At 35.0% G+C, this 26156-nt stretch overlaps 1 protein-coding gene across 1 annotated transcript; it reads left to right on the top strand.

The window, feature by feature from the left end:
• The first annotated feature begins 109 nt into the window (after positions 1–109).
• On the top strand, positions 110–26128 carry LOC149905816 (atrial natriuretic peptide-converting enzyme). The gene is made up of 12 exons (XM_090105270.1): positions 110–377; positions 15824–16016; positions 17421–17628; positions 20662–20815; positions 21305–21565; positions 21967–22150; positions 22610–22822; positions 23727–23922; positions 24001–24191; positions 24649–24827; positions 25163–25528; positions 25618–26128. Exons 1-12 carry the CDS (start codon positions 312–314, stop codon positions 25801–25803), a joined length of 2397 nt encoding a protein of 798 aa, XP_089961396.1. The 5' UTR covers positions 110–311; the 3' UTR covers positions 25804–26128.
• Positions 26129–26156: the final 28 nt, after the last annotated feature.

The following is a 26156-nucleotide window of genomic DNA, read 5'->3' as shown; positions in this document are numbered from 1 at the left end:
TATTAATGGAGGCTTTGACCCGAGTTCCTGAGGTTGTGGAGACTTTCGATGGCGTACAACTTATGGCGCTAACTAAAGAGAAAGTTAACTGTAGTGCGTGCCCGTTAGCGGCGCGGCGTTCGCGGCGCGCGGCGACCACTCCGCGCCGGCTCGCGCACCGAGCCACATGTCCAAACATCGCTCAAACTTCCCGCGCACACATTGTTTACATTTCACATTACGATGCCATAACGAAGTAGATTGATAGCCGCGCTCCTGAACTGTGATCAGTGCTCTAAAGCCTCAAATTATAGGCGCCAGTGTTGTTGATAATGACGTTTTCTGGAAGCATGAAGGAGAGCAAGCCGCGAACCGTGAAAGACAATTGGGAGTCAGAGGTGAGATCATATTATTAATATCCATTGTTAGGATTCATATATGTCGCGCATGTGATTAACATGTCGGCATGAATGGAAAGCTCATTCAATGGGGTGTATACTGTATACTCATTAACTTGCGCGACACTTTTTCTTAACTGAACAATCAGCACTTTCTCTTCTGTGTACTTTTTGATTATTCAGCATATTTATATCGAAAAACAGTTTAACGTTAGTTTCGTATTTTTGCTACACGTGAACGAATTGCACTCCACAAAACAACAAATCACAATTGAGCTTTTATTATTTAAACGATTTTGCGTGTCATTCATGCTTTTACCGACATGTTTTCAATTTAATAAAATTTTCTTTATTAAATTTCCTCTATTTCATAGACCTCTAAGTAGATGATACACAAAAAGTGGGTTTGGTAAGTGGATTTTCTTGTTTGTTTGTGTGTCTCTATAATATGCAAACACCGACAATGAATACACTTACACATATTTTATAGTTTTTATATAGTCGCAGTGGTGGCTCAGTGGTGAGACCTCGGACTTCGAATCGATAAGTCCGGGGTTCGAGACCGGGCGAGCGCGCAGGAAATAAATTGATTTTTCAATTTATCTGCGCATGTTGTAACATCACCACTGCTCGAACGGTGAAGGAAAACATCGTGAGGAAACCGACATGTCGAAGAATCAAAAGTTCGACGATATGTGTCATCCGCCAACCCGCACTTGGCCAGCGTGGTGGATTATGGCCTGTACCCTCATAGGAGGCCCGTGTCCCAGCAGTGGGAACATATATGGGCTGATGATGATGATGATGATGAATCGATTAAATTGTTAAATTATTTTTATCGGGCCTCACATTTAGTAAATTATGAGATATCGTAACTTTTGTTTGACTAATATTTTCACATCACACGTTAAACAATTACATTTTTACTATTTTTAATTCTTGAGGTTAAGACCCAATTTCACCAATATTTTCTAAATCAGACATTTATTAATCGAGCTTCAAATTAAACATGTATTTTAACATCGTTGTCAACTCTACAGGTCCCAAGAAGGAAATCTAACAGCCGATTATCAAATCGACCATTAACTGAGCGACTCACGAATCATTCATTCGTATTTTAAACCGCCCGAAACAAAATGTCATAGTTGACAATGCCATAGTTTCGCACGTTGGGGCTATTTGTTCTAGTTGTATAATAACTGTCATGTTTGGTAATTCGACTAAATTGAAATGTTCTAACACAGTATACAATTTAATAATCATGTAGAAACTTTTACGTTTGCTGGTTTATATGTCAAACGATTTGGTCGTTACCATGGTTACAAATGTTTGATGTTATTTGGAGATTGTTTTGTTGTGATTTTTCTTGTGTTATTTTAATTTTATTTTGAGTTGAATAAATACAATAATGTTGAAGAAAAATCGCGGTTCAATTTCACTTGGTCGAAGGTAAACTGGATCTGGTTGAAATTACGAAAAAAAATTCGGAGTCCGAAGGAAAGTGCGAGAGATCTCATACTAGAAGAGCAATTAAAACAAGAAAAATAAAGACGAAGCAGCAAGATACATTTAAAGTAAATTAATAGTAAATTCTTGTTTGTAATAACCTAGTATCTAGTTGTTATAACCTATTTATTGAATGATGTTGATAGGTACAATCTAAGGGCACAATAAAAATGTTTTATAAAAACACAAGTTTTATTTATTTAGGTAACATGAAAAATTACATATTTCTATAATAATGTCACATTTAAATTAAATTAGGATCATCATCATCGTCAGCCCATATACTTTCTCACTGCTGGGACATGGGATTGGTAGTGCTAACTTAAACTTAAACACGGTAAGGGATCAGGTCATTATCCACCACGCTATCTTATGATATGTCGGTTTCCTCACAATGTTTTTCACCACTGAGCCATCACTGCACTGCACTACAATAAGCAGTTGGTCTGTAGGTGAAACTGATAGATTCCTAAAACAGAATTTAAAATTAAGATAAGTACATTTCATAATCATGAGGAGGCCTGAGCCTTACCTGAGTAGTGGTGAAGTTTACATTTTAAGTACCTATTGGTATTCAATACTAGATTTGACATGACTCACAGGATTATTATGGTTTAATTGAAAATAATACAGTATTTAGGAAGGAACCATTATGCACATAAATATAAATATTACCTCACGAGATAGTTTTACTTACAGATCCGACGGTTATTCGAGTTTATCTTCAATTAATTGCAATACTTCCAAAACCGATTGTTTTGATAAACGAAATCTTGTACTAAAATCAACATCATCATATTCTTCGAAACAATGACGACGTCTTTATAAATTCTGGGCCGTCGCGGTCGCACTATATAATCCAAATTATACAAATCATCCAATACATCTTCATTTTCAAAAATAAAATAGTATGCAGAGTCCATCTTGACAGCAAGAAAACTTCAAATCATTTTTTCTAATCGCTTGTTAAAAATTTAAAGAGCCTCTATGCCACGGGTTAAATATAATGCCGTGTTAAGGAAACTAATCCTCGATTAGGTCATGGTGGGACACTCCCTTACATTGATGTCCCGTTAAAAGAGTTAACAGCGTGTTAAACTAACTAACAGAGCTTGATGAAACTGGGCCTAAAGAGGTTCAACGACCTTTAAGACGAATTATAATCAGACTGCTATTCTATTAGACCAGTGCCGATAATTTTTGAAACAAAAAAATGCATTTCCTGAAAACATTTTTGAAACATTTACTATGGTAATGTCATGGTAATGTATATTTTTTTACATAATAAGAAAGTAGAGATTTCAATGAACAAAAGGCTCCCCAAGTTTTTGCAAAAAACTCATATTTTTACAGGAGAATTCGGTAATTTTTGGTATTAACTTGAAATAAGGCGAAAAAATAAATACCTATTTTCAATCAAATAAATAACAGTGTAACTATGGTGTAACTACTTTGGACATAATAAAGTAAGTTTCCACCAAATTTCGTAGAAAAATTTTTGTTTGAAATATAGATAGAAATAAAAAACTAAAAACTTGGTTATTTGAATTTTTTACCTAAATTTTGAGTTTATGTGAATAGATTGTAAATGTTTTTATCATCTAGAACTTTGCAATTGAAATTTTTTTCCATAGGACTTGTAGTTTTGTCCGAAATCGAGAGAAACCATTTTTTACCCTTAAAAGCTCCCTTCCTCCCACTTCCCGAACTCGGATTGACCGTAATTTATTTTTCCTTTCATTTTTATCATATTACCCTACTTTCTAATGGGTTTCATCCTATACTCATTTTTGAAGGTTTTTATCATTTTGAAAGGGATTGGCACTGGTCTATATCAGATAATAAATTTATTAAGTATTTACAAAAATCAAACGATAAACGATTACTTACTAGATTTTTTCTAGGTAGGGTAGGATAAGTAATCAGAATATTCTTGGAATCGCAATTATTAGTAATCAAAACGTTAGTGTGCAATAGTGAATAGGTATGTAGTTATTTACATTTTGAATTTGAAGACTTACATTTATTACATTTAAAATTATGTATCTTAGAAGAACTTAAGAGTAATTCCAACTATTCCTTTGCGTTATGAGAAACAAAAATTATTTTTCCAAAATAACGCTATTACCTCTACCATCATCAACCCTTTGAAGACATTCACTTTAAGAGCTCTACAAAATAACAATTTTCATAATACCACTATAAGTACAGAAAAAAATAATTACTACTTATCTAATTTTATTTTCTTTTGTTTTATATAAAGATCTACAATAATCTAATGAACTTCGAACGCGTTTTACCTAATTTGCACAGTTGTTATCCATGAACAATACGGCAGGCATAACAAATGACTAAATTGCTATTGAAATTACCATTTTACTCATTCCCCTTTTAATAATTATTAATCGCACATTCTTCCTCAAGCAGGAAATTTAAAACTCAAAGCAACTTTAGTTGTTTGTCCTTGCTCTACCTCTCACTCAAGCAACCCTAGCTAACTTTGCCTACTTTATATGTTACAATCTACAGATATCAATTTTATAAAACGCAACTATAATAAAAATATTTAATACGATACCTATAAGATTATTTATACATATCACATATTACTATCAAATAAAGGATTTGGTGATATATAATTAACTAAAAAGACATGTAGGGAATAAGACTATTCGCATTCAAATGTTTGACCAATTTTGGTTCCCAATTTCGATAGTGTGCCATCAAAGCTTTTTTGGCATAGATGAAACAGATAATAAAATTGCTCTTGCGCTTCTAAGCTCTCCTAAACATGACCTTTAAAAGCCAAATAAGGCATAAGCACACCTTCTACAATAAGGCTTTGTACTATGTACTATTAAAACGATAAATTGTTTTAAACGACTGAGCTCTTCATTTCAGCCCACATTGAAAGGCAACCTTCGAATGCTTTACTTGGCTTCGAATCAATTACTCTGCCTACAATCGTACAAAGCACTTGTTGTGATTGATTTTCCATTTTGTTTATTCGGTAAGTCACATAGAGTTAGGTAAGTGTGTCAGTGGAGTCGGTGGCTGCTAACGGGCGAGCGGCCATCAGCCATGTGATCCGCGATCCGGGTCGCCGCGCTGCCCGCTGACCACAACCGTGTTAGTTCTTTTGCATTCAGATCGCATTAACAGATTCATAGAATTTAAAGGAAATGCGCAATACCAATAAGTAAATTAGAATTTGATTAATCTTATTGTTTAACTAGGTATAACAAACTGTGTGTTTGTTTGGTGCCAGAAAATATGCAACCTTCCTCAACTCGTTAACTCCCTTTTCTACAGGGATAATAAGCTTGAGATATTTAACTTAAGAAATAAAATTCGAAGTTTACTGAAATTATCGCTAAACGAGGTGACGCTCTTACAATAATAAATAAATAATGAAGTAACTGCCTACATAGATATTATAGTCTATAGATGCCTATCACTCACAATGTTTTAATTTATTTAAGTAGGTACGTATACATTCGTATTCAGTATTTAGGATTCATCTACCTGGGTTGAGATAAAGCAACAAGCTGCAGCAAGGTGAACAAATTTGTAAAGTTCATGGACATTTTATCTCATCATTCGAATTCGTTATTAGTTTAGTTTTAAAAATGTTGCTTTTTTTTATTTTATTTCGATGCGGTATGACTGTTCGCTTTAAGATTTTTCACAGCGTACAATGTAATGGAAAATCTATTTCTAACATATTTAGAACGCACATAGAGCATGGCGCGGGCGTAGAATATGTAGGTATCGTAAGTTATTTGTTCAGTGCGTAATTACGAATTATTATATAGCTGCTAGAAATATAATCTCTTACAAAATAGTTTATTAAGAACCGCGACTAAGATCTTATTACAATTCTCATTCATCAACTCGATGTAATACTATTCTGCCGCAACAGATCAGAAATCGCGGTCGATCTGAATTATGCTTCGATATAATAAGAAAGTGTCGTAAGCGTAAATACACTCATTTTGTTGGAAATATATACCTACCTGTACGATAAAATGAAACATGTCCAATATTATTTAAAAAGTCAAGTAGCCCGTAGGCCGTAAGTACCTACAAAGCTTTTGCGTAAATGATCTTATAGACTACAAGCCCGCATAGGACAAAAATATGGGTCAAATGAACCACCAGGGGACATATCTAGAACGATAGCAGAGCAAAAAATAATAAGATTCATCACTATGCCGTCACTTGTAAGCTGTCCAACCGAGTGCAGATGAGAATTGAAAAGTACAGGTAGACTCGGTAAATTTTGGTCATATATTTTTGTACGGCATTCTTAACCATCAATAGATCCATTAAAAATAATAAGAAACCGCTCAGTGCCGTACAAAAATGGTGGTCCACCAAGTCGGAATTTTTATTTAATTTCCGAGAGTTACCGGGGGTAAATTTGGTCATTTGACCATGTACGGCATCTGTGTCATACTATTGCTATACTGCTTTTAATCCATTATTCCGCAACGCCGTACAAATATCATGGGGACAAGGGGAAAAAATCGAGAGTTGTAATCCCCTCTCTTTCCCCACTCCAGGGGGTCATTTGACACAACACGAAATAAATTTATTTTTAAAGTATTTTATGCATAGATAATATTTTTTCATGTGCCGTACATTTTCGTTGGTTCAAAGGGGAAAAATCTGAAAAAGAAAAAAATCCATATAACGAAATGTTTGCTTTATATTTTTATAATAAAATATAAATATACATTAATATTAAGAAGCTCGAGGTGGTTAATTATCACCTTGGAAAGTCGGAGTCAGGTGGAATGGACTCCGTTAAATTGATGAACTAATAAAAAAGCTATGAACGAAAAGATGTGAATTATATGCAATCAGTCCATGAATACAGGTAAAGTCACAAGCAAATGCTAGTAATATATACATATTCAAAATGTACAAGTAAAGCGCTTACAAATGATACCAAACACTGCATATTTATCTTAACTTTATTTTTTTACTCTGTATGTTTTGTCCGCTAGAGGGCGCCACATTAGATTTTGTGAAACCCCATATAGCCTTTAGCTAGCTGGTCGTTGGTTATCCAGTGAACAATTCAGACGCCTCTAATGATATGTCATTTGTCGAATTCTGATAAGTAGTTTAGAAGTTACGAGGGAATAGATGAACATACATACATGACCTGTAAACAACCATAACCCTCCTTTTGCTTTGCCGTAGTTGGGTAAAAATATGTTAATGCCGTACTGTATCAAATGGCCATAAAGCACTCTTAAAATTGTAGCTTTCGTCGCTTTCATCAGCCTAAAAGATGTGGTCTGCACAAAAATGTACGGCATCGTTTTTTCCTAATTTATCTATGTTAATACTATTTAAAACAAAGATAAAGTGTAGAAAACTATTATATTTCATTAATCTACGATGTTTAAACTTTTACAAAATTTCTGGTTTTGCATTTCTCTATAACTTTTTTTAGAACGGTTTCTTTTGAACGGCAATACTATACAACAATTGAATTTTACAATATCATGTTAAAAAAAAAGTTCCCGTACAGGGTCAAATGACCTTACAGCTCTTTATATCAAGAATTCGATGAAATTAAGATGATTATTGGTATACATTTAAAAGAACAATTATTTTTTGACGGCATTGCTTTTAATAGTACTTTTGAGTGCTAGATAATGTTTTGGAACCGAAGCCGTACTTAGTCAAATGACCCCCTGGAGTGGGGAAAGAGAGGGGATTGCATCTCTCGATTTTTTCCCCTTGTCCCCATGATTTTTGTACGGCGTTGCGGAATAATGGATTAAAAGCAGTATAGCAATAGTATGACACAGATGCCGTACATGGTCAAATGACCAAATTTACCCCCGGTAACTCTCGGAAATTAAATAAAAATTCCGACTTGGTGGACCACCATTTTTGTACGGCACTGAGCGGTTTCTTATTATTTTTAATGGATCTATCGATGGTTAAGAATGCCGTACAAAAATATATGACCAAAATTTACCGAGTCTACCTGTACTTTTCAATTCTCATCTGCACTCGGTTGGATAGCTTACAAGTGACGGCATAGTGATGAATCTTATTATTTTTTGCTCTGCTATCGTTCTAGATATGTCCCCTGGTGGTTCATTTGACCCATATTTTTGTCCTATGCGGGCTTGTAGTCTATTAGCAAATAGAAGCTTTGTTAAATAAGTAATTTGGTTAACTGTCTCTGTCTCAAAGTAAAAAATGTATTTTTAATTATTTAAGTAGATTACAATCTACTGAAATAATCTACTGATGACAAGATCTACTGAAATAATCAAAAATATATAACGTTCTATGTTTATATAAAACATGGAGATCGTGAAAGAATCTTGATATGACGCATATATTAGGTAAATTTACATACCGTGCAGGTGATAAATGTACAGTATGTAATCAATGTACGCTGTAACTTTTTTAGGACTAAATAGGCAGTAAATAGTAATTATACCAAAAGAAAAAATTGTTGATTTATAATCAATATCTACTTTCCTACCCAATTATCTGCTTATTAAGCTCACTCTCAATTCAATAAAAGTCACATAAAACGTTATTTAACAAATTAACAATGCTTTCGTTACATAGTTTCAATTGTGGTTTCAATAAATAAACTTATACTGTGTGCTTATGACAGACACACTTAAAGACAAAATAGATTTTATATTTTTTATAATAAAAGGTTCCTGTCAGATATTATCTTATAGGTATAGGCTTGTATATAGGAATCTAACTAGCTGCGCTTCGCGGTTTCACCCGCGTGTCTCCGCTTCTGTTGGTCTTAGCGCGAGCGTGATGATATATAGCCTAGATAGCCTTCCTCGATGCATGGGCTATCCAACACAACATTCTTGATATAAGCACGTTCAAACAAACAAACAAACTCTTCAGCTTTATGATATTAGTATAGATATATAATACCCAATAGCGTGCAGCGTGCTCTTATATTTTAAAATGGCCTAAAAAACCTTTTTTGCACATGTTCTGTTGTGCATCATGGGCGGTCGTTTTTCATTCGTATAAAACACATACATACGAATTAATGTCTAGTAATGTAAACTGTACAAGTCCGCGAGGTCAACGTGCGGAGTCTTAGTACAACCGGACAGGTCGGTGTCGCTTCTATAGGTACATGTCCTTATTTATTGCCACGTCTTATAAAGGTAGGTGTCTAACTTAAATCTGACGATCTATTAATAAAAATGAATACCTAATCAATCTACGCCGCAGTTTTGGAATCTCTAAATTATACGTTTTAATCATATTAGCAACTAATATAATAAGCTATGTATATGTACCTAAGTTAAATCAGGATTTAACTTACACACACGCTTACTTATTAAGCTGAATAAAGCTAAAAAATTGAAAGTAAACACCACTCACACATTCAAACGCGCACAAAAAACAACTATAGTTATAGGTAGTATATTATGTAGCTAATACTTAACATGTTATTGCAATTAATTAAAAAATAATTTAAAATTTCAGATAACTTTTAATTACTTAGTTAGGTAAGTACTTTTTCTTATATTGTGTCTTAGATATTTTTTATTTGTGCACCTCATATCAATGTATTTAGAAATATATTTATAGAAGTTTCAAGGAAGTTAATAGATATTTCTAGATAGATGTGATAAAAAAGTCCGGTAGTAATTGTCACAACAATAGATTGAGTAAGAATAGCAGATAAAACGTATCAACTTTCACAACGCTCCATGTCTGGAGATCTAGCTTTTAATTAGTATAGCTACACAACTCTCAAACTAGTAGCGAATGTGTATTTAGCACTTAAGATATGTGTCTTTATGAATACAAATGACTATAATATTTACACTTGGTAAAATTTTCAATGACTTTAACCCAAATGAAAATTGTATGTACAAATTCTCGTAAACATACAATCAATTAGTTATATATTAAGTACTACGAATTAGATATTTGCATGAACAATATCTTGCATAGCTTCTGAGCTCTACCATTAGTTTGAATAATTTATAACTACATAATTATACCAGAAATCTAGAAAGCTTCGAGTTGTTGTTGAATTTTATATGAATGAGGTCACTTTTTAGATACGTCTTGTTGAAAAAGTCAAAAACCTTTTGAAAACGAACAGCTGTAGCGAATTCACTCTGGTTGAAAGTGAGGGCGTTCGCATTACTGTCAACGGAGTTCTCAATAGAAACCCAGTGAAAAACACGACCGATAGTATTTTGATGTCAATACGAAAAGCAAAAACGTGATCTGAAGTAGGTCACTGCAGGTGCAATTTGCACACGTCGACTTTTATAGCGAATGAATACGTAGGCAGACGTTAATTAAAATACGATTAACATTTATAGCATATCTGTGAAGATTGAAATACAGTTTCATCATCAACGAGTGGGTACGTACCTTCCTAATCCGTCCTAGTCTTATCTGTGAAAGCTGAGATTATTTTCATAGTATTGACAGGTAACTAAGCTTTATGTGTTTTTTCCCCAAGAGGGCTTTTCTGTTTATAAAGCCCGATAAGAATATAAGTAGGTACTATATTTAATTATATATATTCTGGCACTGGGATATCATTAGATTAAAAAAATCAGTGGGTGATAGTTTCATAGGAACTAGAGTAGGTACCCATTTGAACCAGGTCTGACTTATTTGATGGAATGTTGGCCTATGGCGAGCGTTGACGCAACTCTACCAATTTCGTGTGCTTTGGCATTTATAATAGTAACCACCAATCCCCTAAAGGTTTCAGTATACAATACTAGAGGATAGATTATCTTAATATCGATATTTCAAAATGTAACGTGACTTAAATTGTGTTGTACGGTTTATTCTGGCATAAACCTTATCCAAGTTCATACTTATTCAGTTATTTAAGTTCAACAGCTGAGCTTACGGAGCTTCTTGCTGAAGATCCATTATATCAAGCATTATATCCATTGTTATTTTTATAGTCATCAAAATATTACTCATAATTTTTTTCACCCTTAACCGAGCTACTTGTGAAATATCTTCTTATATATAAAAATGAATCGCAAAATGTGTTGGTAAGCGCATAACTCGAGAACGGCTGAACCGATTTCGATAATTCTTTTTTTATTATATTCCTTGGAGTACGAGGATGGTTCTTATGTAGAGAAAACGTAAACATGTACCACGGGCGAAGCCGGGGCGGACCGCTAGTAATATAATAAAAATAGTAATCTACATATACCTATGTTATGAAACTTTATTTCACATAATAAAGCATTACTTTATGATGCCATTATATTTTATTACAGTATTTAAATCGCGAAATGCTCTGGTCCACATAATATTTATACTAACTTGTAACAGTTTCAGGAGATTACGTATTAATTGTTAAGTAACACAGACAGAGATGAAGCGTGTCGCGCTTTTGTAGAGAAAACTCTTATTTCTTCATTTACGGCTAATTAGGCTTCAGGAAGTATGACCCGTTACAAAATTGAGATTGTTTGTTAGATACCCAGATAAATACCTGTAGGAGGTAGTTCTGTTATTTCAGGTTTTTTATTATCCATACTAATATTATAAATGCGAAAGTAACTCTGGCTGTCTGTCTGTTACTCAATCACGCCTAAACTACCGAACCAATTTGCATTAAATTTGGTATGGAGATATTTTGATACCCGAGAAAGGACATAGGCTACCTTTTATTGCGAAATATGTACCACGAGCGAAGCCGGGGCTCTAGTAATAAATATAGTTTCGTAAAGTACCTACAGGAACACAAAATAAAAATAAAGTATCTAAATTAAGTAGGTAGATACACATATACAATCAACACTTGTAGAGCGTAGACTGTAGACAAATTAATTCTTCTATGTGTTTTCTGTGCTGTGGAACTTTATCATAGACAAAGTAACTAGGCAATATTTCAATACCAATTTGCTTCCATAACTAGCGGCCAGTATAAATATAATAGGGTGGATGTACCACTAGTTGACCATTTAAGCGGTTTTATCTTTAGCTACATATAAAAAACGGGTTATTTGTTTTACGTTCAATGTTATTTTTGGGACACAGATAATTGAATACTCACTGCAACTATTGTTCTTAATATCAATTTGATAACCTTTAAAGGTTTTGTGAAAACTACTCTGAAAGTTACTTCTGCTAAAAACACCATTACTTGACCACTGATCACCAATATCTGACCATCATTGCTCTAAAAGTTGACCATTTTCAAAATGGACAAAATGTCCTTCTTCGAACATTAGTTTTGTTTAATAAATAAATATATTATTTAATAAATAAAAATAGGTTGATGAAATCAAGTGGACAACTCAAGGTTAATAATATTCTCGGCCCCGAAACCTGACCAACTAAGTTCGGTATAAAAATCTTACGGTGGTCAGCTTTTGGAAATATGCAACATATAGCTATGACTTAACTACGGCTTATATGGTTTGTTAAATTAGGTAGGTATAAGCACAAAACAAAGCAAGTCTTTCTTAGCAAAATATAAAGAACCAAGAGCTGACCATACTGGTCAACAATAGGCGAAAAATTGTTTTTGTTGCTCCAAAAGATAACCAGGCCGCTAAAAATCATGAAAAACTGTTCATGCCAAAAATGAAGCCGAAAGTCTATAACAGAATAGTTCAACATTATGCCTATAACAAGACATTTAAAGAGTAATCGATTGCATTCAAGATAAATTAAGATTTCCCAATCAACTCCCGATAAAAAAATCTTAGTAAAAAATGTGATTACTTACGGGGCACCTACTTAATTACATCTTCGTGTTGAAAAAATGTCAATATTTCTGACCATTGGCAGCAAGGTTTGTTTTTATTTTATAGATGATGTTGCTTTATAGAAAAAACAATAAACTATCATCTGGGGCTGCCGTATTTTCTTAATTGGCGCGTATATTTGAATTTCGGTCATGTATTGGCGCTTGGTCAGCTATTGGTACATTGACCCTATATAGTCCATTGAAAAGTTACATTTGGGGTTGCATTATTTAGAGGACGCAATTTTATTTTTTTGATGTGTAGGGGGGTCAGTGTGAAGCTATCACCAAGTTTGTGGGGTCGCCACCCTTGTCCCACGGCCGCCATCTTGAAAATAGCGGTTGATATGGTTTTTACGATATATCTCATAAACTATTTATTTACATATTATCAAAAAAATAAAATTGCGTCCTCTAAAAAACGCAAGGTTAGGCCTAAAAAATGTAACATTTCAATGGACTATAATAGCCAATACAATCTTAAACAGTATACTGGTTTGAAATTTACCAAATTTACAAATATGCATACTTAGTTACATTAACATATCTACCGCATACGCTATGGAGTCTGCGAAGTCGGTCCATGACTAAACGTCGGGACTTTCTTTTGGGTCAATGCCAACAATGTTGCTTTCTCGCATAATATTTTGTAGGTTCTAAGATAAAAGAAAAGGTTGCCATATAGAATTGTATAGAACTCATTTTAGAATAACATTCAGAATATCTTTATAGACATTAAATTATTCAATTTGAAGTATAACAGCGAAACACGTTACAAATGAGCACACAACATCCGTTTAAAATATGTAGGTATCTAAGTTTATTAGTTTTAAATAGTCCTTAAAAGTTGTGAAAGTCCCCGTATAGTGAATAAATTAGCCATTTTAACGTTATTTGTCGTCTACTTGCGATATATATCTTCTGTAACTCATTATAGCTATTTCGTAGTAGATGTAGAGTGTAGATCGTAGTAGTACCTACTTGATTAACCTATCGAAGGCAGTAATTGCCGATCTTCCACTAGAGGTCCGCGCCACGCCGGCGTGCCGCCGCCGAGAGACCCCGGCGCGCCGCCGCCGCCGCCGGGTCACAGAAAAATTGGCGCCGAGTTTAAATTTTGCGCGCGAACCATGTGTCACGCACGCGTTGTTGTCTACAACACGGCAACGTCGCATCGATATAGTAGACAATGTATATAATACTATATCGATGCCAGATGTTTTACTCCAAAAGCTAGCCAAAAAACACTCCAATAGATTTATTGATGAGGATGACGACGTCGCTCAAGACTGTTGGAGATATTTGGCTACGGCTAACCCTTCAAATTTAGGAGATGGGAACAAAAAAAAGTTGTTTTTCCTTGGCTTGCCGGATTAGCGCGATCGCTTCTATCTATCTCAGCTACAAGCACGCCAAATGAAAGGGTTTTTTCTGTAGCTGGGCTAGTCTTAACTGCGAAGAGATCGCGTCTAAATCCTGCAAAAGTTAACAAAATTATTTTTATCCATGATAATTATAAACATGATTTGTTACAAATCAGTAACATTCATTGCTATGCATACGACAGTACGGGGGATGCTCTTTATCCCGGCCGTGCAAACACCTCAAAGGAAAGCCTCAATGAGAGTCGAAACAAACTTGTGTCTGAAGTCGAGTCTTCTCTCCAAGAAGTCTCGGATTGGGGCGAACTTAATCTTGTCGAGTTCAGTCCCCTAAAGACACAGGTTTGCGCGTTCACCGCTAAAAAGACCCCATTTGTCGTAGAACATCGGTTTAAGAGTACTCCCCTTAGTATATCGCTGAAAATCGGAATCCTCGGAGTTGAAATCTCGAGTGACGTTCAATTCCGCAGTCATTTGGAAGCGAAGGCTAAATTAGCCTCGAAAAAACTTGGTGTGCTCAGTAGATCGAGACAGTACTTCAAGCCGGCCCACCGACTTCAGCTGCACAAGGCTCAGGTGCGACCGCATATGGAGTACTGTTCTCATCTCTGGGCCGGAGCCCCACAGTATAAACTCCTTCCTCTTGACCGCATCCAACGTCGAGCAGCTCGAATTGTCGATGACCGTAGGCTTTCCGATAGGCTCGATCCCTTGTCAGTGCGAAGAGACGTTGCGTCTCTCTGTATACTGTACAGAATCTACTATGGGGAGTGCTCTGAGGAATTGTTTCACCAGCCGCACAGTTCCACCACCGGACCACACGCCGTAAAAACCAGTTCCATCCGCACCATCTGGATGGTTGGCGCTCCACCACTGTCCGCTTCACCCGCAACTTCCTTCCGCGTACGGTGAAACTATGGAACGATTTGCCACCTGCGGTGTTCCCGAACAACTACGACATTGGGGCCTTCAAGAAAAGAGCTTATTTGTCCATAAAAGGCCGGCAAAGCACTTGTAACACTAGTAGTGTTACAAGTGTTTATGGGCGGTGGTGACCACTTAACATCAGGTGGCCCACCTGCTCCTTTGCTTGCTCTGACATAACGTTGCCAATAAAATTATTGGCAATGTTTATAATTATCATGTTCATCACTAAATAGTTAAGCTACTTGATTTTAATAAAAATATTTTTTTTATTAAACTTAAAGAGAGATTTTTCTACTGCCCGCCCACCCCCTAATAACTTTAAAAATAACTAGCCCACGCCGGCGACGCCGCGCCGCGCCGGGTGCCGCACCCGGCGCGCCGCCGCTGGGCTTTTGGACTGCGGCGCGGACCTCTATCTTCCACTAGAAAATGCGATCCTTCCGCAGTTAAACCTGTCATAATAACGGTAGTATCACAGACTAATAATAATATACTACGTCGTATGATACTTTGCAGCCTGGTACCTAGCAGTTAAGGTAGTTAGGTGTGTTACTTGATAACACAGCTTGATAAGCTAGAATATAAGAGTAGGCTTTAATTATTATTGTTTGAAATATAGATGCCTAATTAAGCTTCTCTGCACGCTCTAAAAGAGATATAAGCATTACTTATACCTTCATGTAACATTAATTTAAACATTTTTTTCTTAAGAACACACACAAAAATAACTTTTGTAACGTAAGCTTTAGTTAACTCACCATGCAGTATACACCTTGATAATTAAGATTGATCTACGATACGATAATAGAGATAAAATCGTCGCCATTGATTATTATTTAACACATACATTTTTTTTCTAGTTGGGCTATGGGTGGTCGAGAAATGGACAGCGGCGGTGTCGATCGCACCGACCCCCGGAGTCTACCATGTCAGTGAGCAGTGACATTCGCTTCACCCGCCGCAAGCTAAGCCGGCCGTGCAGGGGCTGCTGTGCTGCGCTCGCTGCATTGCTCGTCCTAATTCTGCTGGCTGCAGTCGCTGTCTACCTCGGCCGTTGGTACCATTAAATATATTATTTATTATAGTTAAACATACGAGAAGTCATCGACAGCCATATGTTAATTTATGAAGGATCCATCATCCAGGAAGTCAAATTGACGACATCCGCAGACACGATTGGATTTATTTATTATTCATTATTGATCGATTCCGTGCTTTACGCTTACTTTATCGCCCTCCGCAGCTCTTGCAAAAAATTGTTATGACATAAAGATTCAAGGCTAAAATATGAGCTCATATTATATAAACCTGTAATTTGCTAAAAAAAACTACATCGATTCTGCAGAAAATAAATATCTTCTTAACGCAAAAAATGTTATCTCAGATAATCCAAAAAGAGAAACCTCTTATTAGAAAGTTTAAAATATGTAGGTAGTCTATGCTATAAAATGTTTACGAAAAAAGGAATAACAGAAACTAGTGCAAATTTTCAATTTTAAAAAGCTCTTTGTGGTTAAATCCTTTCGTTTACAGATACTTAATTTTTACCTACTCTTTGATTGTTTAATGGTAATTAAATGCCATTGTAAGCAGATTTATACAATATCAGCATATTCTCAGAGACTGCTCGCGACATTTAAGCTTCGCCCGTCACCAAAGGAAAAGGCCAAGCCATCGGCCTTGCATTCGCTACAACAAGTGCACGATACTCGCGATGTTTGAACTCGGATGAATCTGGGATAACATCTGATTCATTTATTTGCTTTCTACATTTCCATTTACTTTACATGACACGACGTTATGTGCACATTTAGATATCTGACAGCTAAATTGAGAATCAATTGGGTTACAAAATGTTCCAAAGAAAGTTTATGCTAGTTAATTATTATTTTGCACGCCTCATAAGCGAAGCGTTGAGGTGGGTACTACTGTCACTTCGCGCAAAACATCTGATTTTTCAAACTTAAAATGTCTTTATGTATCATACATTGCACTTGTAAGATAATACATACACACACATATTAAGAAAAAACACTATTTTTAACGTTCATGATATTTTTGATGTCATTTTTGTTATTTAAACTAGTTAAAAAACAGTTTAAAAAAGTTCTGTCTTGGACGTCCGTGTGTCTGTATGTGCGGATCCTTTTTCTTGTTAACACGATAGCGACCGAAATACTTTACTAATCGAGTCTTTTTTTTTCTCTTACGCTTGAGTATGCTCAGGAATAGAACCCTTTCATTTTTCAGGGTCTGATTCGATGTGGTTTAATTGTTATTAAATAAACAAAAATAATAATTAATAAAAATATTTATTAAAAAAAAATTATGAGGCGTGCACTTTTGGATTTTCCAAACTATTTTTACTTATATTGAAAAATAGTGTAAAAACACTGCGGAAGATGTTTTAATATTATTTGAAAGAATTGTTCCAATGACGAAATAAATTGCTTACAGACATGTTCCTTTTCGGAGACCCATTGAAACGGCAGACTTTTAGAGGTTCATTCATAGTGTCATCGTGGGGTCCGCGCGAGGACCTCAGTATGGATGTCAAGGACAACAGTACGAGAGAAGCGCAGATGCAACAAATGTTGCATGATATATACAGCGGCTCAGAACTACGATCATGCTTCATGGATGCTGACATTCTTGCTTTGGATAAGTAAGTTCATACGTTTTTAAATACATAATTTAATAAAAAATACAAATTTACACAAGGAATATTCAAAGTAGAGATTTGTAATCGACTCTCGATTTTCTTTTTTCGGTAATTAATTCATTTTATAGCTAGTATAATAATTTGGTGCCGGTTAGGTAGGTACATAATATGTAGCTGCACAAATAAAAAATGTAAATCAACAATAGTGCAAAAGTTTAAGTAGCTTTACAATACAAAAGATATATTCAACCTTTAATAAAGTAAAAAAATAATATTTATTTATAAACTTTTAAATCTGCAACACGAAGTGAATCGAAACAATTTACGTTTCGTTACGAAACTGTTTATTGAACTAGGACAGATCGTATTCACAATTGAACCAACATAAATATTTCATCACTATCACTCTGTGCTATCACTTGTAGTACATATATTATTATTAGTCTGTGCTATCACTATAATGGTAATGGTACCTACCTATATTTGCAATAGGTACATGCAAGATGTGCGTGTGTATTTATTTTAAGATTTTATACAAATAAAAAATATAAATGAAAATTATCTAACCAATTCTTCCGGGTTGTCTCAAAGAGAATATTATTTATAAGACCGCTCTCTGTACAGTTTATTAAAGCTGTAGCCACGGCCCACGACTGCTGCTGATGTTTTTGTAATTCTTTCTATATACCTGATTTATAAAACATTAACAGTTAAAAATATATCTATAAACTAGAAGTAAATGTACAATGATTCTAAAAGAAAATGAGGAAGAGCTTTGAATTTAAGTTTATAATACTTAAATACCAAAGAACCGGTTCACATGTGTAGCATGTGTTAGTAGATAACTACACAAAACATCATAACATAGGCTGCGCTTCTTGCAAAATCGCTACACGTACGAGTTATCAGAATTCGAATAGCAACGGATGCAAATTACTCAGTGTTCGGGTCAGCTCGATTATATGCGTGATAATATAATTAAAACTTGACCTAAAGTTCTGTTCATGGTCATGGTAAACTACTTTCGATATGAAATAATACATTATTGATTATACAATTGTAACGTCGATGTTTATAGAATTGTTGGTGACTTTTCTAAAATTGATATGGGTACTTTCTTAAGTAGTGTACTGACTCAATTAAGAATTAAGATAATATAAAACTTTCACGAGAAAATTAATCATAAAATTTTCTCTTAGCGAATATTTAACTAACTACGTAAATTACTTATAGGTACCAATTAATTTATATACAGATAACTTTCAGAAAATTTCACATACTTATACCTACATAGGAAAACAAATCGAATGGGCTCTTACTTAAACTTAAATCTTAAATTTATTCTATTATAGATTACAATTCGGATCTGTTCTTTGTTACCGTTCTATTTTTAAACCACCAATAGCCTTAGATAGATACGTATTGTCCAATATTATTCGTAAGTAACGCAATAGACCGAGAAGTAAATACGCGTCACGATTTTAGTTCAATTTTGTCGTGTACGTACCTACTTGCATAACAAAACTACCTACCTATAATCAAGACATAATATGCCTCTTATCCAGGTACACAATTACATTGCAATTCGTATAATGTATGAAGCCAAAATAACTAGGTATATGTTATTTATAACAAGTTTAATTTTCTCCCATGGATTTTCTGAGATTCCCTATTGTACATATATCTACCACTAGTATCAAAATACCTATAGCAAAAGTAATAAGTGCATAGTAAGTATAATAATAATTGGAATTATTAATACATCTCTAAGAAGCCCCATTGTCTATTGTTCAAAACTCTTATCTTCATCAAAGTTTCAACTTTATTGCATGATAACGATAAAAATGACCTTAGCCAAATTAAAATCATACAAGTATTGCACGTACTGACATGGTAATTTAAATTGGAGAAAGTTCGCTTTCACGGTCTCACAGGCTGAGATGGAGCGTGTTACAGGGCCATTAAGTATAAAAGTTCCGAATACATGAATGCTAGATATTGATCTTTCTTACTGCTTATCTGTATTATACATGTCGATTCTAATTTATAATACCTACTTACATGATCTCATCACGTCTCGTAATTTAGATTATGCATGTGCATACGAATTAAATATAAGTCAATGTATTCAAATGATTCGATAATTTATGGTATTTTAATGGTCGAGAATTTAGTTGCATGATAACTGATAAGCTAATTTGAGAAAAAATCTTATGAACATTGTAATGTTTTGAACATAAGTTTACAATAGAACTTGTGGTTTTTTTACATTATTTTTTATTAATCACTTAAGTAAGCACAAGATATTCCATTGTTGTTGTTTATAACATCTACCTACGTCCTATGTGGTCCTATATTGTACAATATTAAAAAGCAATATGATAGCAGAAAAATGCAATTTGACCGAGAAAAATGACCGAGAAGCCCAAATAAAAATTATGTACTAACTACCTACTTTTAGCTGAATAACAGCTAATTAACTATATTGTTTAGCAATTTTAGAAAATTATTTTAATGGCATAGAAAATAATATGTGCTTAAGTTATACAAACAAAACGTGGGAAATGACTCAGTCTACTTAAAAATTGAGATCAATTTTAGTATTCTTTGCAGACAATTCCGCAATCGGTGTATTGTAAAGCAGGCCACCGAAAGAAAGGGCTTATAACCTTGAATGCGGTTTAACAACACGGACTGCATAGAAAGTTCAGAGCTTAGAAATCTGAGCACGCATTAACTTTCTCAAGTCAATATCACAAAGTACAATGTGACATATGTGTATATTTTCTAAACAGTAGTTATGTATCGGTACGAGAAAAAAATATTGATCAGTTGCTAACTCTCAAGAATATAATATGATAGTTAACAAATGAATACAGAATTTTATATGAATTAGGTATCCAAACTCTACATAAGTAAGCACAACATAAGCTTAAACTTATTATCTAAAATGTACTGAACCATCTTCTTATTTCTGTTATCCTACAAAAATAAAAATATTTAGTATTTTTTAATTATCATTTTATACTTTTACAGCGCCGATGAAGGTACCAGAATCCACTTTGAAGTGTCCTTTGAACCCATTTTTACTGCAGTCAGTACGTCTGAAGTAATAGAAGTGATGGCTCAAGCATTACTTACGCCATACTTTACTACTCTCGGAGCTATACCAGAGACGCTGCATATTGAGGTAATTTTTTAATAAATATATGTAGATATTTAAAATCTGAATCAAACGAATAAAATAATAACATACCATAAAAGTAAAACAAGTATAAACAGGAAGTACAAACTACAAATGTACAGTAAAAGTGAAGTAAGTATTTTATTTATAAAACCTCAACTCTCGTTCTCATTAACATGATATAAAAATCTCAAAAACAAGTTTGAAACGTTTTCTAATTGGCCAGATTATCTTGGGAATAACTGTTCACAGCATAATTCATTTTAAATATTTTTTATTCTAAGAAGGAGTAGAAAGTAGTTACTTATTTTTTCATTTTGCAAAATTTTGGGTAGGTATTTTATTTTTAAATCGAATTTAAATTTTTATAATATAAAAATATAATAAATGTAAAATCAACGCAATTAGTTAGTAGGTAATAAGCGTTAAAGAATTATTCGCTTATTTTTACCACGTACATATTAATGAGAGTAATAACTGTTAACACGTTTCTAGGAAAGTTCGGTAATATCGTCCGAAGCGCTGAAAGAAAGTGAAACTACAACAACCGAACTGCCAACAACGGAGCCCGTGGTATTTGACATCGTGGAGGAAGTTAGAGAGTGTTCCCCGCTAGCATTGTCCTTGTGCAAACATCTGCCTTACAACATCACAACTTATCCAAATCTAGTCGGCCATGCATCCAAAGACGCCCTGCTGCGTGACCTTGTAGCTTTCAGAGAATTATTGGATGCAGAATGTTCACGCCTTGCTCAAGTAAGACCCTTTTTCATACTGTAAGATGTATATTATTTTTAAATTATATTCGTCCATGATATTATGTACACTGTTCAATAATGTACAGTTATCACAAACCTCCTGCATGCTTTCATGGAAATTGCAAAAGAAATATTACAAGCCTAACTATATATATTAAAATTGAGAATTAAAAAAATTATGTGATTCGAGTCCTCGTCCGGAAATCTAAAGTAGCATTATCATAATTCATAATAAAGAGAAAAATCATTACAGATTTAATAACTTCGAATCTCAATATCCGTTACATTTAGTTTTTTGTTGTAAAATAATTTTGCTAGTCATTGCATTTAACAACCATGAGCACCGATACGCTTTAACGAAATTGTAAAAGTATTAATTTAACAAAATTTTAATAATAGGATTTCGTTTGCCAAATGCTCCAACCCCGATGCGAAGAAGGACGCATGATATACCCGTGTCGGGCGTATTGCCGCGCTTTCCACGCTGGTTGCGGTGACCGCTTGCCTGAACGACTGCGTCCACACTTTGACTGCGCACGGTTTCCCGATTATTTTGGGCCGGGGTCGTGTGCTCCAGAACCAGGTTAGTTTTCTATATACATACAAAGTATAGGTAACCATGCTGAGACCAAGTAAACATGCCTGGACTAACAATTTTATGAAAGTGGGCAGTGGCAACCCCTATCTTTTTTATCAGTCAAATCTTCCAATACATCCATACTAATATTATAAATGCGAAAGTAACTCTGTCTGTCTGTCTGTTACTCAATCATGCTTAAACTACTGAACCAATTTTCATGAAATTTGGTATGGAGGTATTTTGATACCCGAGAAAGGACATAGGCTTTTTATCCCGGGAAAATGACGCAATCCCGGAAATCCCACGGGAACGGGAACTATGCGGGTTTTTCTTTGACTGCGCGGGCGAAGCCGCGGACGGAAAGCTATTATTATGATAAACGTAAGTAAAGATAATGATTTTTCTACCAAGGCATTTGATCAATTACAAAAAAAAATACCAGTTAATTAAAAACATCACCAGATTGCCACGGCAGTTTGCAACGGTTGGCGTTATCGCGGCGCGCGTGCGACGGGGTCCCGGACTGCGCGGACGCGTCGGACGAGCGCAGCTGCTCGCACTGCGCGGCGGGCGCGGGCGGCTTGCGGTGCGCGCTGCAGCCGCGCTGCCTGCCGCCGCACCTGCGCTGCGACGGGACGCCCGACTGCGCTGATGGAAGCGATGAAGCTGGCTGTTGTAAGATGTTCAAACTCAAACTCAAACATTTATTCATTCAATTAGACTTCTTAAAGAAGCACTTTTGAAACGTCATTACATATTTTAAAATTTACCACCGATTCGGAAAGCAGTATCTACGGAGAAGAACCGGCAAGAAACTCCATAGTTGCTCTTTTAAATCATGTCAGTTTTACAATTTTACAAAATACATATGTAATATCATAATATATTATAATAACATGCCAAAGAACTGTCCTGTGGTTTTTTCGCGACAACCCTCCATGGGTTTTTATCGTCCATATATTCCTGAATACTGTAGTACGCTCTCTGAACTAGTACATTTTTTATATAAGTTTTAAATTTAGAACTACTAAACTCTTTAATATTATGAGGAATTCTATTGTAAAAGCGTATACCTTGACCCATAAATGAATTTTTAACTTTAGCTAATCGGAAAAATGGCATTTCAATTCTATTTCTGTTCCTTGTGCCATAACAGTGTCTATCTCCTACTCTTGTGTGTAAGTCGGCGTTTTTGTGTACATGCAAAATATTATTAAATATATACTGTGATGGTACAGTAAGGATACCAGTATTCTTAAAGAGATCTCTTAGTGAGTCCCGAGCACGTAAATCGTTCCTCGGCGTATTGTGCTTGTTTTTTATTTTGCATCTTACTTTAGTAGTTATGATATGAATACCTTATAGGATATTATATTTTTTATTGAATTTTACTGGTACATATGAATTCAACTCATTTCGAGTTACTCTTTTTTAAATTAATAAAACTGCAGTTAACTGATCATACATAAAAGCAGTATAATCGTTTCAAACGATTCGCTTGTTGTATGATTGAGCGGCATTGTTGCTTTTAATTTCTATTCTCATTCATATCAGTCTCAATTTTTGGAAATGTTTTCAGTATGGGTATCTCGTTCGCTTGCTTCGTGGAAGAGGGAGAATAGTGAAACAACGTTGGGTGCGATACGGAGTCGAGGCGGTTACGCAGTGTGGGCGGAAAGAGGACATTTTGGCAAAATTTGTGCAGCGCCTTATGAAAACGACAAACGCGCTTTGATGAGTGTCGCGGCTTCCTTGTGCACTTCTCTTACATTTAAGTAAGTATTTATTATTGATTTCATTTTATTCAAATCAAATTGGAGTTCTATATACTACGCTCTTATTCATGTTATTAGAACTGCTGTAACCGCTGAGGCTGTACCAGATGGTGAAGAAGACATTGAAGAAGAGGATATGCTAGATAGAAAAGTAGCAAGACCATCACCAGAGTATGTGGAAATAGTTGACCCTACTGCTGCGGAAATATCGTTTGTAAGAACTGAATGTCCTGAGAAGAGAGTGATCAAAGTTATTTGCGACCAATTGGGTAAGATATGTACTTACCTATTTTTTATAAAATTTGTTTTTCACTAACTGAAATCCACAGCTTCATTCGCGTTTTATCCGATTACTTTGCCAAATTTTACCTATACAGATCTGTTCTACTTTTGTATGAATGAATAACAAACATACATATAGTAAATCCATACTAATATTATAAATGCGAAAGTAACTCTGTCTGTCTGTTACTCAATCACGCCTAAACTACTAATTTTCATGAAATTTGGTATGGAGATATTTTGATACCCGAGAAAGGACATAGGCTACTTTTTATCCCGGGAAAATTACGCAATCCCGGAAATCCCACAGGAACGGGAACTATACGGGTTTTTCTTTGACTGCGCGGGCGAAGCTGCGGGTAGGTATAGAATATATATTTTATATACAAACTTTCCCTTTCATCATATTATATGATAGATACAAAACTAATTTGTTGTCGCTAGAATGCGGTATGCCATCAGCGCGTGGAGCCAAAGCGGAGAGCGGTGTGTCAGGCTTGACTCGCTCGGCGCAGCCCGGCGACTGGCCGTGGCACGCCGCACTGCTGCGCGCGCACGTGCACGCGTGCGACGCTGTACTCGTACACGCTTCCTGGCTCGTCACCACCGCTTCGTGTTTCCAGGTACATTTGAATTTTTTCAAGCTCGTAACTTGTTCCTCTTGCACACAATTAATGCCTTATTCATAAAAAAGAGAAAAGGATTAATATCTCTCATAATATAAATAAAGTAGCCTTTTCCCGCTTCGCTTGCGGTCGAATTATAAAGCTATACCATCCTCGAATCTACCTCGTTTTAAAATTAAACACCCAAAAAGGTTTATTAAAATCGATCCAGCTTTTGAGGAGTTCTGTGACAATAATAAATAAACGGTCGTGATCTTTATATATTTGTTGGAAGTACATAAACATATTCGTTGATGATATATAAATCTTCTAAAATAATTGTATAATTGCAGGGTCAACCAAAAGCTGAATGGACCGCCAGATTAGGAACAGTCCGTATTCAAAGCACAACACCATGGCAGCAAGAGCGGCGAATTGTTGGCATGATAAGATCGCCAGTAGAAGGCAGCATGCTGGCACTAGTGCGATTAGAGGAACCAGTCGAAATGACAGATTTTGTGCGCCCTGCATGCCTTCCTGAAAATGGTTTCAAAGCAAACAATCAAAGCACCTGCAATACCCTTGGTTGGACCAGAAATAGAGATCAATTACAAAGAGTCCATGTGTTTACAACTTCCATGAATACATGTGAAAACGTCAGTATAGCTACTGGCAATGGAATATGTGCAGAGCCCCTCTACGATCAAGATGACTGTGATGTATGTTCTTTTCGATTTTCCCCTGAATTTTTTTTTCTTTGATTCACTAAATCTTTGATAAACTAAATGTATATTGTAATTTGTTTCAGGAGGAAGAATATGCTGGAAGTTCAATGATGTGTTTTGATGATAGTTCTAAACGTTGGTCATTAATAGGAGTAAGTGCATGGCGAATTGCCTGCTCGAAGATTGGTTTAGGTAGACCTCGCATCTACGATTCTGTAACATCACATGTAGATTGGATTCGAAAAACTATTTCTAATTCTTCTAGGTGACCCATATTCTAAAGCCATATTGTGGTTAAGACTGGTGAAATTAAAATTGTCCAATTAGGATATAGATTTATGACTAATCAAAACTATTTGTGCTGTCTTTACATGATTGTAATTTTGCAATAAAAATACAAATCCAACTTTTAACATAAATCTTATGTAATACTCTTCTTTTAGTTAAAAGAATTCTTAGAATTACTTTGTAGTTTTATATATTATAATAAGTTGTAATATAAATTGATAGTTTTAGTATGTATAATACATAAAAACAAGATGTAAATAATTATTTAATTATACCAAAACAAAAATAAATTGGTCTGTTGTGTTACTGTTTTTTTTTTTTTTATTATTTAAAT

Source organism: Colias eurytheme, chromosome 9, assembly GCF_061535395.1.
Source record: "Colias eurytheme isolate Ceu_HAF_F1 chromosome 9, ilColEury1 Martin Lab GWU primary, whole genome shotgun sequence".
Lineage (NCBI taxonomy): Eukaryota > Metazoa > Arthropoda > Insecta > Lepidoptera > Pieridae > Colias > Colias eurytheme.
The sequence above is the reverse complement of the archived record's forward strand: the minus strand, read 5'-3'. Positions and strand labels throughout refer to the sequence as shown.

Excerpts from the sequence above, each read along its gene's own strand:
- LOC149905816 (XM_090105270.1), top strand. The coding sequence starts at position 312 with ATGACGTTTTCTGGAAGCATGAAGGAGAGCAAGCCGCGAACCGTGAAA. Across the intron at positions 378-15,823 it reads AAGACAATTGGGAGTCAGAG|TTGGGCTATGGGTGGTCGAG; the intron begins GTGAGATCATAT and ends TTTTTTTTCTAG. Across the intron at positions 16,017-17,420 it reads AGTCGCTGTCTACCTCGGCC|ACATGTTCCTTTTCGGAGAC; the intron begins GTTGGTACCATT and ends AATTGCTTACAG.